Source organism: Cibotium barometz, chromosome 35, assembly GCF_041138505.1.
Source record: "Cibotium barometz isolate CiBa-2024 chromosome 35, ASM4113850v1, whole genome shotgun sequence".
NCBI classification, from domain to species: domain Eukaryota; kingdom Viridiplantae; phylum Streptophyta; class Polypodiopsida; order Cyatheales; family Cibotiaceae; genus Cibotium; species Cibotium barometz.
This window is the reverse complement of record NC_141080.1, coordinates 40,895,831-40,910,058: the sequence shown is the minus strand read 5'-3', so window position 1 is coordinate 40,910,058 and position 14,228 is coordinate 40,895,831. Positions and strand designations below refer to the sequence as shown.

Below are 14,228 nucleotides of genomic sequence, written 5' to 3'. Positions count from 1 at the left end.
AAGCCTACAAAAGAGCGCAACGTATCTTAGAGACAAAAGAGTATTAAGCATTAATCTATCCAAGGAAACATTGCAATCCTTATTTCGTCAAAGGAATTACTGCCTAATGCCAGTTAGTGGAGTGGTTAAGGTGGTTCCTGACAGTCCCGAGGTCACGGGTTCGAGCGGTGGCATGTAGGGTGTGTGTGTTGTTCTATCTAATTCCAGCCAAACTTACAAATTTTTTTTTTGACTCACAAGTCCATTTTTTGTGTAGTCACTTGAAGGCAAAATCAAAGAGACTCGAACAACTTAGACATGGATGTTCCTCGTCTTTATAATGAACTTTCTTCTTTTAAATCTTTTTATTACCTCTGTTTTAGGCTTATATAATAAATAGTTTGCGTTTTTTTGAATAAATTATAATCTCGAGGGATTCACTCTAAGTAAAGGGGGAACATCACTTATGTGTAGCAACCCGTGACTATCTACGGACCTTATAGGGCTGATATGACCCCTTTGTTTACACTTATATGATATATTTCTAAGAGTTATCCCCTTCATTAAATGTATAATTTTTCTACACATTGTCTACATTAAGACTTTTTATTATCTACACCTTCTAAAAGGGTATGCGGGGCTCTGATATCTACTAGGAAATGACTTGTGTTCTTCTAAAAAAGGAATCTACTTCCTTTCTTGTCAAGGTTTACCCATTAGGAAGGGTATTTCAATCTTCAAAATTCTACCTCCACCTCCCTTCCACCTTACCCTACCCTACCCCACCCCTACCCCTTCCTCCTCCATCGCTTCCCTCCCCCCCCTAAATTTAAGCTAGGAAGAAGAAAATAATATGGGGCTAACCCTAATGTATACGCTTATGTCCCTACTTCAAAAAACCCCCTCCCTTACACTCACGTGGTACCATAAGAGCTTCCATAGTGAATCCCCGGGATTATAATAGGAAGAAGTTGTAGATGTGACTACTATTTAGAAGACAAAACACGCTTATCAATACTATGTTATTTCCCCTCACTCGTAATTGTAATGCTTTGCCATTTGGTGTAGATGAGTATGATGTGCTTGTGGAATATGAACTTGGAATTGGTTACTAGTTTACATCAATGATTTTATATTCACGTGATCACAAAATTTTTTTTGTTAATAATATGTGTTAACATGTTATTAACATGTTAACATGTTAACATGTTCTCAAAAAAGCCGGTGGCAAGTGACCTGGTAACCGGATAAAATCCCACTGTCGGGCTTTTGCTATACCCGGCGGTCCCGTCGGGGAAACCAAAAGCCCGGCGGGTCCCGGTGGGGTCGTCATGCAGCCCGACGGGGTACAATTTCCTATGCCCTTTGGGAGTTCATTGCTGACAGCATACACAGGTAATGAAACTTGTGTGTGTGTGTGTGGGTGTGTGTTCGTGTGGGCAGTCGCCCACTGTCGCAATGTGCGGCAGGATGTGGGTGGTCCGCCACACGAGGGATGTGTGTGTGGGTGTGTGTTCGTGCGGGCAGCCGCCCATTGTCGCAATGCGCGCGCGGTAGGATGTGGGTGGTCCGCCACACGACAGGTGTGTGTAAGGCCATTCTTCGGAATGGTGCTTACCCTGGGGCACTTAGTCGGTAACGCGGCTAGTCTGTGTCCTATGGTAAGTATGGCACGCCGTAGCGGTACTAGTCGGTAACGCGGCAAGCATAGTATCGTTATGGCGATGTCACCTTCCCTTCCCTTCCCTTTGTCAAATGCGGACATATGGTCGGTAACGCGGCCAGTGTATGTTCGTATCCTATTCGTATTTCCATAGAATCGGGCGGCATTTTGTCATTAACGCGGCAAGTTGGTGTCGTCCGCTAGTGCATAAATTGTTTTTTGCATATTGCGGCATTTGATCGTTAACGCGGTCGAAAAAATGTCGTAAATTTGCTTGCATATTATGGCATATGATCGTTAATGCGGTCGAAAAAATGTCGTAAATTTGTTTGATTTGACTTGTATTGTTTTTATTGTGTTTGATCCATGCGATACTTGGTTGCTAACGCGGCATGAGTATTTCATGGATCAAAGTTTACATCATATTGTCTAAACGTTTTATTTTATAATATCGTGATTCGTAACTTGAAAAATATGAATATCTCTCTCTCTTCCTTACCCCCTCTCTCTCTCTCATGATACACTTCACAACTCTTTCTCTCTCTCTCTCTCATGATACACTTCACAACACGATACATGTGTAGATAAGGATTTCTTTTTTTTTCTCTTAAAATATACATCATTCCTAATAATTATTTTCCTCTTTAGGAACTCACAAAAACATTAAAAATGTCATCTAATGTTTCTTCTCTCTATCTGTCACAACTCTCTCTTCCTCTCCTCTCTCTCTCTCTCTCTTATGATACACTTCACAATTCTCTCTCTCTCTCTCTCTCTCTCTCTCTCTCTCTCTCTCTCTCATGATACACTTCATAACTCTCTCTCTCTCTCATGATACATTTCACATCTCTCTCTCTATCACGATAGGTGTGTAGATGAGGAGTGCTTTAGGATTACAAAACATTATTTTCCTCTCTTTAGGAACTCACAAAACTATTAAAAATGTCATTTAATGTTTCCTCTCTCTCTATCTGTCACACCTCTCTCTTCCTCTTCCTCTCTCTCTCTCTCTCTCTCTCTCTCTCTCTCTCTCTCTCTCTCTCTCGTTCGATAATGTATACACTTCATAAGTAATAATGCACTTGTTGCGGTTGTCTCACGTTCGATAATGTATTGCATGATGTTGAGTTCAGTAATATTGTTCGATATTCTGTTTTTGTTTGATCTCATTGATAAGTAATGATACACTTGTTGCTGTTCTCTCACGTTTGATGATGTATTGGATGATGTTGAGTTCATTAAAATTATTTGATATTCCGTTTTTGTTTGAACATTGATAAGTAATGATACACTTGTTGCTGTTCTCTCACGTTTGCTTGATGTTGATTTTAGTAATGTTTGATATTCTGTTTTTTTGTGTTTAGTGATATTTGCTAGATTTACGAAGACGACCAACATGCTTTCCCCCGAAGAGCGTAAAATCGTTCTATGAGCAATTCGCATTGAAGCAGTCATCACAGTGTCACAATGTACTGATGATGTCGTCAAAAAAATCAATGAGTCTGAGATACTCATGCGAGATCTAATAGACTAGATATGGAAAAATGCACAGCGTCGGCTTCGAAGCGGAGGCAACGCTGAGTTGCTTGATAGACAGAAGATAGCAGATTTCAACCATCAACATATAACACAAACCATTTTGGTGAGCATGCGTGTAGCATGCAGTGATCTTAGAGATGCTACCCCGCCTGAAGCTAATATGCAACGTCTACAGTTATGGGACGTTGTATGGAGCGAGCAAAGAGCCAAGAGCAAGCGCATGAAGGCGTTGGATGCAAAGTCCCTCCCCAAAAAAGTGCGCATTGCCCAGGACGTCGCTGCAACGTCCAGCCAGGCAGATGCAAGTGGTACAGGTGTCATTAATCGTACCATCTACAATTCTATGTGCACACATCTCATTGGCATCCCGCATGAGGCTCTGTTCGAAAGGCGAACAATTGGCTCTGGTGTTTTTGGCACAGTAAAAGAGTATACAGTTAAAGGTATATCATTTTTTCCGGAGCACATTACTTTTTGCGGAAAGCACTACAAAGGAGAAGGCAGCGCCAAGTTCGAGAGCTTCCAGGCAGAGCAGGGCATGCAAGTTCTACACCCATCGATTGTCAGGTGTATTGCCTTTACAAAAGAAACTCCTTGGATCACTATTTTCCCGTACTATAATGGCGGCTCTCTGTGGTGATACTCTTCTGAAGGTTCCCTTCAGATTTAGTGAGTTCACCAGAGCAATTTTCTGTTTGGATCAAGGATGGAGACAACCCCCGCCTGATAATATTCCTGTAAGTCATCTAGAACTTTCTAAAATAAAACAAATAGTAATAACCATGCCACATATTATGCATGCCCTGGTGGAAGGCCTAGCGGCAGCACATCTGGCAGCAATTGTACATACCGACCTACATCCATTCAATGTAGTGTTGGATTTTACAAAAGAGTTGAAGCCACGTATAGGTATTATCGATTGGGGGTTACTGCTAAGAGCGCCCAAAAAACGGGTGTCTCTCAATTTTGTATTTGAAGCAGACAAGAACCCTGAGAAGGTGGCACAGGCGGTCTCCTACGTAGACAGAGAGCGAAATAAACGGCCGTGGATAGCCCCAGAGCTTTATGATCCGTTTTTGGCAGATGCATACACTCTTGCATCTGATGTTTTTGCCTTGGGATATTTATTACAAACTTTATATGACTTTTGGCAGAAAGTACAAGAGTTGTGGATGGATAATAGTTCCTATGATAAAGTTACCATGGATACTATTATTCATAGAGTCAAAAATTGGATGTTTCTGCCTAATCGCGATGAGCGAAAATCAATTTTGCAAGTAGTTGAATTTTTTAGATCACTAAATACTGACCCAACGAGGGCACAACGTCCTCTTGTAGAGCTATCAGTGTCATTCACCCCAATTTTGTAATGATACAGTATCAGGAGATTAAGTTTCAGGAATGGCATTTTGTTTCTCTTCAAAATTTGATGTGTCCATTGTTTGAAATATTATCTCATTGAGTCTTTGCAATATCTCTCTCCTCTTGTGGTGTTTAAGTTTATGTTTTCTCTTCAAAATTTGATGTGCGCGCATTGTTTGAAGTATTTTTGGAGTCAAGTGGATATTTCTCATTGAGTCTTTGCAATACATATCTCCTCTCGTGGTGTATAACTTTAAGTTTTTGAGAGTAATTTATCTTACGTTGATCTTTATAGTTCATTAAAATCCTAAAGTCATTTATGTTCATGCAGATATGGCAGAGGCGCAAGCAAACGAGCATCAAGAGTTAGCCAAGAAGGCATATGAGCGAATGAAGGCCCTTGCACATGGCCTGACAGCCCGCGAAGCTACAAGAACAGCATGCAGGTTGTCGAAATGGACAAATCCAACTTATGCCCAATGGAAAGACATAAACAAACGCGTAACCACAGAGATGATAAAGGAAATATGGCCATGTCCAGATGGCGAGATTAAGAAGGGAAGATGGAAGATTTCACGTTGCACTCACAATGATATCAAAACTAATGCCGAGCGCATTTTCTTGGAGGTGTACGGTAGTCCTCTCCATAACGCCGATGCTCCACTCTATTTTGCTAAGATGCTATATGCTCAATTTATCCTAGAAACTCCAGTGGACTTCGCCTCCAGAGAGGCCACTGTCAACACCCACGACATACGTGAAGAGACAGTGACATTCACAAGGGAAGAACTTGCTCTCATGGTGGAGGGCGCTGGATTGGAGTTAAACAAGGTCAAAGAAAGCTTAGGGGCACAGCTAGCAGAGAAGGAGAAAGAAGTTGAGCTATTAACTCAAGCGTCAACTCCTCCCCCGGCCAATAGAGGGATTCAAGAGCAACTCACGAAGATCAGCCAAGATGTGCAGAGCATCTCTTCACATATTGCGCCTATGCGCCAAGGAAACCACATCTCTTCACATATTGCGCCTATGCGCCAAGGAAACCACATCTCTCATTTTTCGATACATCCTGATCTTGTGGGAGTTTCTGCTGAGGCTACTAGTTCCTCCACCCCTCAATGTCCTGTATGTTACAAAGTGTTCGATGGGTGGAGCGGCCAGTATATACTACCCTGTGGACACTACTACCACTTAATATGTTTAGTGAGGCAAATGCAAAATACTTCCACATGTGCATTGTGCAGTGTCCCAATAAATCAAGGTATTTATACAGTGTTCGGCATGGCTGCTAGCGAATATAAACCACCAGGACCTTTAGATGCAACTCCTAGTGCAATTCGTAATTTATTTCAAGATGAAAGCTAAGAAAGACAAATCTTACTTTTGTATTGATAATTTCTCCATATACAATCATTTGTACAAGTACTTTTTATGAAATTAATGAAATGACTTCTTCCTCTATGTCAATATCTTGCTCCAAAATTCTTTCACCGTTTACTCTCTCGTCTGCTAAATTAAGCTCATCTAAGTCAATGTCTAAATTGTCTTCTATCTCAAGGGTGGTGCACAACATGCGTCCAACATCAAAGTTCTCGTCTACTACATCATCACAATTGTACATCCATCTCGGCATATCTTCTTCATACTCTTCGCTTTCAATGTCTCGCAAGATCTTTTCATTGCAATACATGTAAACAAGTTTATCTGCTCGATCTGCAAGAAGTCGATTGCGAATAGTACTGTGAATATATTTGTACATGCTCCAGTTTCTTTCTGAGCCTGAGTTTGAAGAGCACTGACTTAGAACCTTCATTGCAAGGTTGCGCAATAAAGCATAATGCTCACCACCATTCATCATCCACCACTTCCATGCAGGTTGCTCTTTAGCCATTTGTTGAACAAGGGAGTTGGAAAATAAACCCTCTTTCAATCGAAATGAGGTCATCTCCTTTATGCACTTTACACGATCATCATCATTATTATAGAAAGTGTTTACCACTTTATAAAAATCTTGCACCACCTCAACGTTGGACATCAAATCCATATTCCAATATTCAGGATCTAACATGTAAGCAGCACTGTGTAGTGGTGAATGCGCTCCAATCCATCTAGCATGAAAGTACTTCAATAGAACTTTTCTTTGTCTACTGGAGAATGGTACACGCCATTGCTTTTCCACCACTGAATGCTTTAATTTCTCAGGACACTCCAAACTTCGTACAGCATACATAACAGGCATCATTACATGGTATGCATCCATCACACTGTTCCACCAACTTCTTCTCGTAAGCGCTACCTTCAAGACTTTGATTTTCTCTTTCACTTTTTCAAGTTGAGTGTTCTCCCAGTCATGAAATGCCATGTATGTAAATGTTTCGCAAACTGCATCTTTATTTCTAAGAAGAGACTCAAAAGTGTAAAAGTGAGTGCAAAACCTACTGGAAGCTTTAACATAACTGACATGCGAGGTCGATACAAGATTCAAACTATGAGTATTACAGCCTACCGAAAAAATATGTGGATATTGTCGCTGTAGGATTTTGGATGCATTTTTACAATTTTTTGCATTGTCCATGACGACTTGGACTACATTTTTGGCACCCACTTCCTCTATCACACAGAGCTAATGACTTGAGCAATGTAAGCCCCAGTTTTGATTGAACCAGCTGAATCCATGGCATGGATGAAAGTCTCACCTCTAGGTGAAATAACCATTACATTAATTAATTAATGGTTTTCTTTGCACATTAGACCATCCATCACTTACTATACTACATCCAGAAAGCTCTATATTGCTAAGAATTATTCTTTGTACACGTTCTTTTACTTGCGCATAACATTTCTCTAATAGATCATTTCGCATAGCATGGTACGTAGGCGGTGAAAACCCTGGTCCAAACTCACCAATTTTCTTCCACGCTCTCTTCCAATGCTCACTGTCCACCATCATCATAGCACTCCCAGAAAAGTAAATCGCTTCAGCAAGGGCGAGTTGTGCATCATCGAGTCGACCTTGACGTAGGCTTTCTTGCAATGAAGTTTGACGCATGGGTATATTTCCTATGTCAAAGTTTCGCTTGCAGGAAGATGCACTGGGTAGATTACTTTCTGGTTGCACATTGCCGTTCGGGGTACAAGTAGGTGATGTAGCGGGAGTTTGATGATTAGAACAACAGTGTTCTTGCTGCCTTGATACATTAACGGTAGGAGTGTCATGTTTTCTTGAATCTTTCTTTTGAATGTCTTCTCTTATGCGTTTGGCCACTGTAGGTGCAGAGGGGGGTGGGTACATGACTTTTTTTTCGGTCCACCTAAAAAGTGTTCTCTTAGTCGAGGCGCCCCACCTGATTTTACTGCATGGCATAGCTTACTCTCCCAATCTATGAATCGATCACCAACGTTAATTGCATATTGCCACTCTATCCCAGGTGCCTTTTTTTTCCTGCTATTTGAAATTTGGACTCTATTGGAGGTATCACTAGATCCAACATTGTCCTCCATCTCAACAAAAAACCTATTCAACCAAGCATATAACAATGAATACACAAATGAAAAAACAACAAATCACTCACGTATTGCAAAACATACATTAGCAGACAAAGTACTGCGAAACTATCTTGACAAATACAAAAGATCATCACCCAACATTGGAGGTATCAGTGGATCCAACATTGTCCTCCATCTCAACAAAAAACCTATTCAACCAAGCATATAACAATGAATACACAAATGAAAAAACAACAAATCACTCACATATTGCAAAACATACATTAGCAGACAAAGTACTGCGAAACTATCTTGACAAATACAAAAGATCATCACATAACACAAAACTACTTCAAACTATCTTGCAAAGTCTTACTACAAAACTACTTCGAAACTATCATGCACATTGCACCCCCAATGAAGGATGCCTTTTGTACCCAATTAAGGATACTTTACACAATCAAAGATCTATGCTTGCCCAATACTCTAGTATAGGACAATAGACCTTCTCTAACATTCACAAAGAAAATCAAAGATCTATGCTTGCCCAATACTCTAGTATAGGACAATAGACCCTTGTCTACTCTAAACTATATCAAGTATCAAGAACCAATACAAGCCCCTAAGCAAGACTCTTGGCTCCATCAAACCATTCATAAAGCAAAATGAGGTAGATTACGTACGTGGCTCAAATGCAAAGCTGAATGACTCCAAATTTGTCCCTAAATCTCCGCAAGTATTAGCTACGAACCACACCCTGCCCCCAGTTCAAAGAACTAAGGATGAGTGGCTCAATAGCCTTAGGAGTGCCTAGAAGGAAAAACGACAGTCCCTAAGATAAGGACGTTCTTCCCAAGAGGACACTTCTAGCAACTCGAGAGCTCTACAAGTACTTTGAGGAGAGATATCACGCCCCCAAAACAAGGACTATCTTCCCAAAAGTTGTACGATGGGTGTCGGGCAGTGTTTATATACAGAATAGTACCCCGCCGGTGTTCTTCTTTTTCCCGGCGGGCCCGCCGGGAAAAAGAAGAACCCGGAGGTGTTACGGGACTAGTGGGTTCTGGCAGGTCATTGCTCAGGTCATGTGAATATACAATGTGATCACAAGTTTTAATATGTTAATAATAGGTTTTGTTAACGTGATCACGAAATTGTGAAGACGTTAATGGAATCCCTGGTTTACATTTCATGATGCACTTCGTGGAAACATTTCTTCTTATGTTGATTTTAACTGCATCACTTAGGAAATGATTGAAGTAAAGCATTGGAGTTTCAAGCTCTCTTTGCTCAATCTACCGCCGTTGTCAATCCTAAGTCTCAATTTGTACATAACTTTATCTTGAGAAACTCAAAGATTTTGGTATTAGCTCCACACCCAATTGCAAGACGAAGCTCTTAAAACTTATAGTATCTTTGAATTAATCAAAAAGCTTGGATAGGTCTTTAAGCTTTAGGAAATTTGATTATCTTTTAGATGGAAATGCTTTTAGCATAGATAAGTCTTTAAATGTTATGAAATTTGGTTATCTTATAGATAAAAATGATTCTAGCAATGAGTTTAGGGCTTTTAAGCACTAAGAGCCTTTAGATTAGGTGCTTTTTAGTCTTCTAAATGTTGAAAAGATTGGGGAAGGAGAGAGAGCTTGAGATCAAGCACGCACGCACACGCACACGCGCACACACACACACACGCGCACACACACACACACACACACACACACACACACACAATAGTGGATAACACACATTGAGAGATGGAAGGCTGAAATCTTCTTCTCTCTACTCAAAAGAGGTCTACAAAAGATAAGTGAAAACCAACATAAGTACTAGAGTACTAGAGTACCAACATAAGTACTAGAGTACTATATACAAGTAGTCTATAATATGAACATGCTAAGTAGGTGAGCTAGCAAGATAAGTATGCCATGACTCGAGGTGGACTATGTAGGTGTAGTCCAACCATAGAATCATTGGTGAAGATCCATCGTGTCAGCTATCAAACGTGCCAGTGATGTAAATGTGGAACAGTCACCCAAGCACGTCATGAGTGTCACCTCTGGTTGGGCTTGACATCTCAATACTCCCCCTTAAGCTCAACTCCATCTCCAAGACTCCAAGCATGTTGCGGAATCTTCTTGTTTTTGTTCTTCTAGAGAACTCCACGGCAATCACTCCTCTCCAGTTGAGATTTCTCTTATCTACCAATTTATAGATGCATACCTCCTCCTCTCAAGCTAAATAGCCTCATTAAGTACCACAACCTTGCTATAAAAGTTCATATGAAGTAAACTTACGTCACACCTGTCACACCTGATGGTAAGCATTGGTATATCATGAAGTAAACTTACGTCACACCTGATGGTAAGCATTGGTATATCATGAATATTAAGGTCTTCCACCGAATGGAGTTGGGCTTCATGGGCTCCTTGCAACTACCTCGCCAAGCCTCACTAAAGTATGCGGTGCCTATATCTACTTTGCAAAGTGGAGGTATGGATTTTCTCCATGCTCAAACATAATATCAGGTGTTAATTGGCTTCTCGATTTTGGTTTGCTTCTCTGCATTACTTCCCCAAGAGTAGACTGATCTTCTTCGATTTGATAAGGCACTCCATTACTCGACGTATAAAACACCTTTAGTAGCAGCCCCCCCATAACCATAATAAGGGTAGCATGACTCTAGACCCTGAATTCTCATCACCTCTTCAGAAAACCTCTTTTGCCACCTTGAGATTCCTTGGTTGGATGGCTACCTTCCTCCAAAGGATCCAATTCTCATCTTTCCTCCAATGCTTTGCTTGCTACTAGATGCAGCACGTAACTTGTTTCTACTATCGTCATCATTTGTACGAGGAACAAACTTGCGACCTATCATAACTGGTCCTTAAGAGGTGAAGACGACAAGTAGAGCACAACCATGCTCACCACTTGACTACATCTCCCTATCATAACTGGTGCTTAAGAGGTGAAAACAGCTAGTAGAGCACAACCATGCCTGCCACTTGACCAAGCTAGTAGAGCACAACCATGCTTTCCACTTGACCAAGCTTATCCCATCCCCCTATCATAACTAGTACTTCAGAGGTGAAGACAACTAGTAAAGCACAACCATGCTTGCCACTTGACCAACCCCATCCTCCTCTGAGCCTGCACGCTATCTTGTGGCCCATATTGGGCAAGGAGTCTCACCCTTCACAACACCGTTACTCAACCCTCAACCGCTCTATCTAAGGGCTTGGATGACTCAACAGGTAGCTCCGAATCTTCATCTCCACACTCCGACTTCCACCTCTCCTCCTCCTCCTCCTCCACTTTGCAAAGTCTTTTAGATGGTTGTTTTCTTTTGTGGACTTTGCCTAAAACACTCTAACTCACTTAGGTCCTTTATTGCCATTAAGACACTTAGATATCTTCATCAGTCAAAATGTCACATATATCCTTGATGTTTTCCTTTACCCAATTAGCTAACCCCATCCATCACTAAATCATTAAGCTATTTTATTAGTGCTTGCAACAACGATGTTGAAAATCATATCAACACAAAGTAGTACATTACAAAAAGTGTGAAGAGTATAGAACTAGTGAAGATCAATTAGCGTATGGTAAGTAATACAGGATAGATTTTTAAATGTCTAGAAATGACTCCTATTAAGCTTATACTGTACCACCTATATACGAGGGCCTTACCATTTGAAAATATAATATTTGGCTATAATTCTTATTTAATAAAAGTGTCACCGTAAGCCTCCCTCCATTTATTTGTACATAATACTAGAGAATCGAATGTGGGGTTTATCAACCATCCTAATTACCAGTAACGTTTGCATTTAGTTTCTTTATTTACCTATGCCAACGTTTAAATAACCTTCATTAACTAACCTTCGTTAAGCTTTAAGTTTTGTATACCGACCATTAGAGTTAGCTTGTGGCATTTTCGTATTTCACTTCACTTTGCCGTCGTATTTATTAATTCTCACTTTAGGATTGGCGTTAACCAGGTATCTATTTAATCCTTCCTAACCTTTAATCAACTTAGGTGAATCTCCACCAACAATACCTTATGAACCCTAATTATCTTTCATCAGCACCATTTACCTACGGCTCAACTCACCAACAACTCCAACAACTTGAGCTCTTTGGAGTTCCATCCGACTATCAACAAGCTACTATCTAGACTGTAGATCATGGGAAGCAAGGGACGCACATGTGTGTGCATCTCCAAGTAAGCTTGGATGAGGTCGACTGTTACTAGTTTTCCTTTTGACAACCTGACACACAGTAAATATTTCTACCTAAGGCACGGCCCGGTGAGCTTACTATGCTAATTATACATGTTTGACATGCCCATCAACCTCTACCTAACAAAATTAGATGTTTAGAGACGTACCTTTCCATCAAAGCGTTTATTGTCCATAACAGTAGCGCAGGAGGCGGTCGATCTGTTCATTACCAGCAACACAAATTATAAGTTCCAAGGTTAAACTCGAGTCATCAATATTTACATGCAGTTAACAGAAGTGATATCATTTCTAATCAGATCAGCGTTAATCACGACTGCAGATTTGCACCTTCTAGTACACTGATCTAAACGACCTTAAGATGTGTGCTGCAACTCCTCTTCCATGAGTTAATCAAAATGCGATGGATTAAGTTAATGATCACATTCCAAGGTTTACAAATCACTTGCTAATTGTCACCGGTGGCGCGGGATCCCTTGTAGCTGAGTGCCATTGATTTACTTGCGCCAACCTCCTTCTTCGACCTACAGCATACAAGGAAACATTCCATGAAACTTCATCAGCAGTTGATAATGATGGATCCGTGTTAAATAAGCAGAACTGAGGGTAGCGTGACTATGAATGAGTTAAGATCAGCGGCCTACCTGAGTTAATCACGCGCGCAACCTTCCTGGCGAGAGAAACCGCGTCGCGATGGATGGCTCTGGCAGCGGCGGTGGTGATAATACAGCGGTGGGGAGGGGGCGGGAGTTGGTGGGAGAAGTCGGTGGGCGGTTTGAACAGACAGCGATGCGACTTGGAAGATGAGAGAGAATCAGAACAAACATCAGACGAAGACGACGGTGAAGTGAAGAAGAGTGCCATGATCGTAATGCAGAGCTTGAGGGAACCAAAAATATGGAGTGGATACTCCTGAGTACTGTATTTGAGCCTACCGCCTTGGACCTTACTCTAACTAGTTTAAGCGATAATTAAAAAATGGCCGCAAAGCCGCGTATTGCGTATTGGGTCATCAGAGTATGCTTGCGCAGGCACCGTGGAAGGGGTTCCTTGCTGCGCACGCAACGCGGCAGCATGCACCAGCTTTAAAAAATTGGGCCTTAGAGCGCGGCCTTGCATGTGTTAGGCTTTGGCAGCAATGCGCATGCGAGTTGAATCTTTTTTTTTTCCAACTACCCTTAGAACCAAGAAGATTCTCCTGTAGTTACACCGTTCTTAGTAAACACATGCTGAGTGCACTTTATTCGATAAAGTTTTTTTTTTGGGGGGGGGGGGGGGGTTTGAACCCAGGACTTTTGGTCCCAGGCAAATCATCTCATTCCCTAAAGAGAGGGGCGGGAGAGGGAGCGCTAAAAAGAGGAGAAGAGGGAAAGAGAGAAAAGGGTGGGAAGAGTGAAGAGAGGGAGAGAGAGAGAGAGAGAGAGGATGATATGCATAATAAATACAAAATGTGACGATAGAAAGAGGAGAAGACCAGAGGTGAGATAGAGAGAAGAGGACGAAAAGAGAGAAAGAGATCAAGAAGATCTAATAAAGTAGGGAGAAAAAGAAAAAGATGTCTAATTTTTCTCAAAAACTTAAACGTGTGGTAATTTTTAGTACAAAATCCTTACCCTTCACTCGTCTTGTTCGAGCATTCCCCTTGCCTTTACTTTAAAAAAGTGATGTTGGAGTAGAGCTAGCTCCACCAAGAAGTTCTATGTATTGCCAAGTTGGTAAGGAATTGGAGCTCCATGGTTGAGGTCACAAGTTCAAATCCTAGCTAGTTACAAATGGTGGGGGTACTTGGGGTAACATAAACCCACCTTCTTTAAACAAAGGAAAGGCTATATTGTATGAATTATAGGACTTCTTTTTTCTCGAGAAATAGATCCTTCTATTAGTTAATGAAAAAATAATCACGATGGGCTAAATACAACCATGAAGGGCTAGATACAACCTCGCCTCATATACAAGGCGGG

At 41.2% G+C, this 14,228-nt stretch overlaps 1 protein-coding gene across 1 annotated transcript in view; it reads right to left on the bottom strand.

Annotated features, from left to right (window-relative positions):
* The window catches only part of LOC147618447 (uncharacterized), a 13,805-nt gene extending 265 nt beyond the window's left edge, over positions 1-13,540 (bottom strand). Inside the window, exons 1-3 of the mRNA XM_086774883.1 lie at positions 12,912-13,540; positions 12,713-12,791; positions 12,417-12,468 (exon numbers count right to left, since the gene is read on the bottom strand). Coding sequence (XP_086631009.1) covers positions 12,417-12,468; positions 12,713-12,791; positions 12,912-13,131 — 351 coding nt within the window. The 5' untranslated portion in view covers positions 13,132-13,540. The remainder of the gene's footprint in view (positions 1-12,416; positions 12,469-12,712; positions 12,792-12,911) is intronic.
* Between the last annotated feature and the right edge of the window lie 688 nt (positions 13,541-14,228).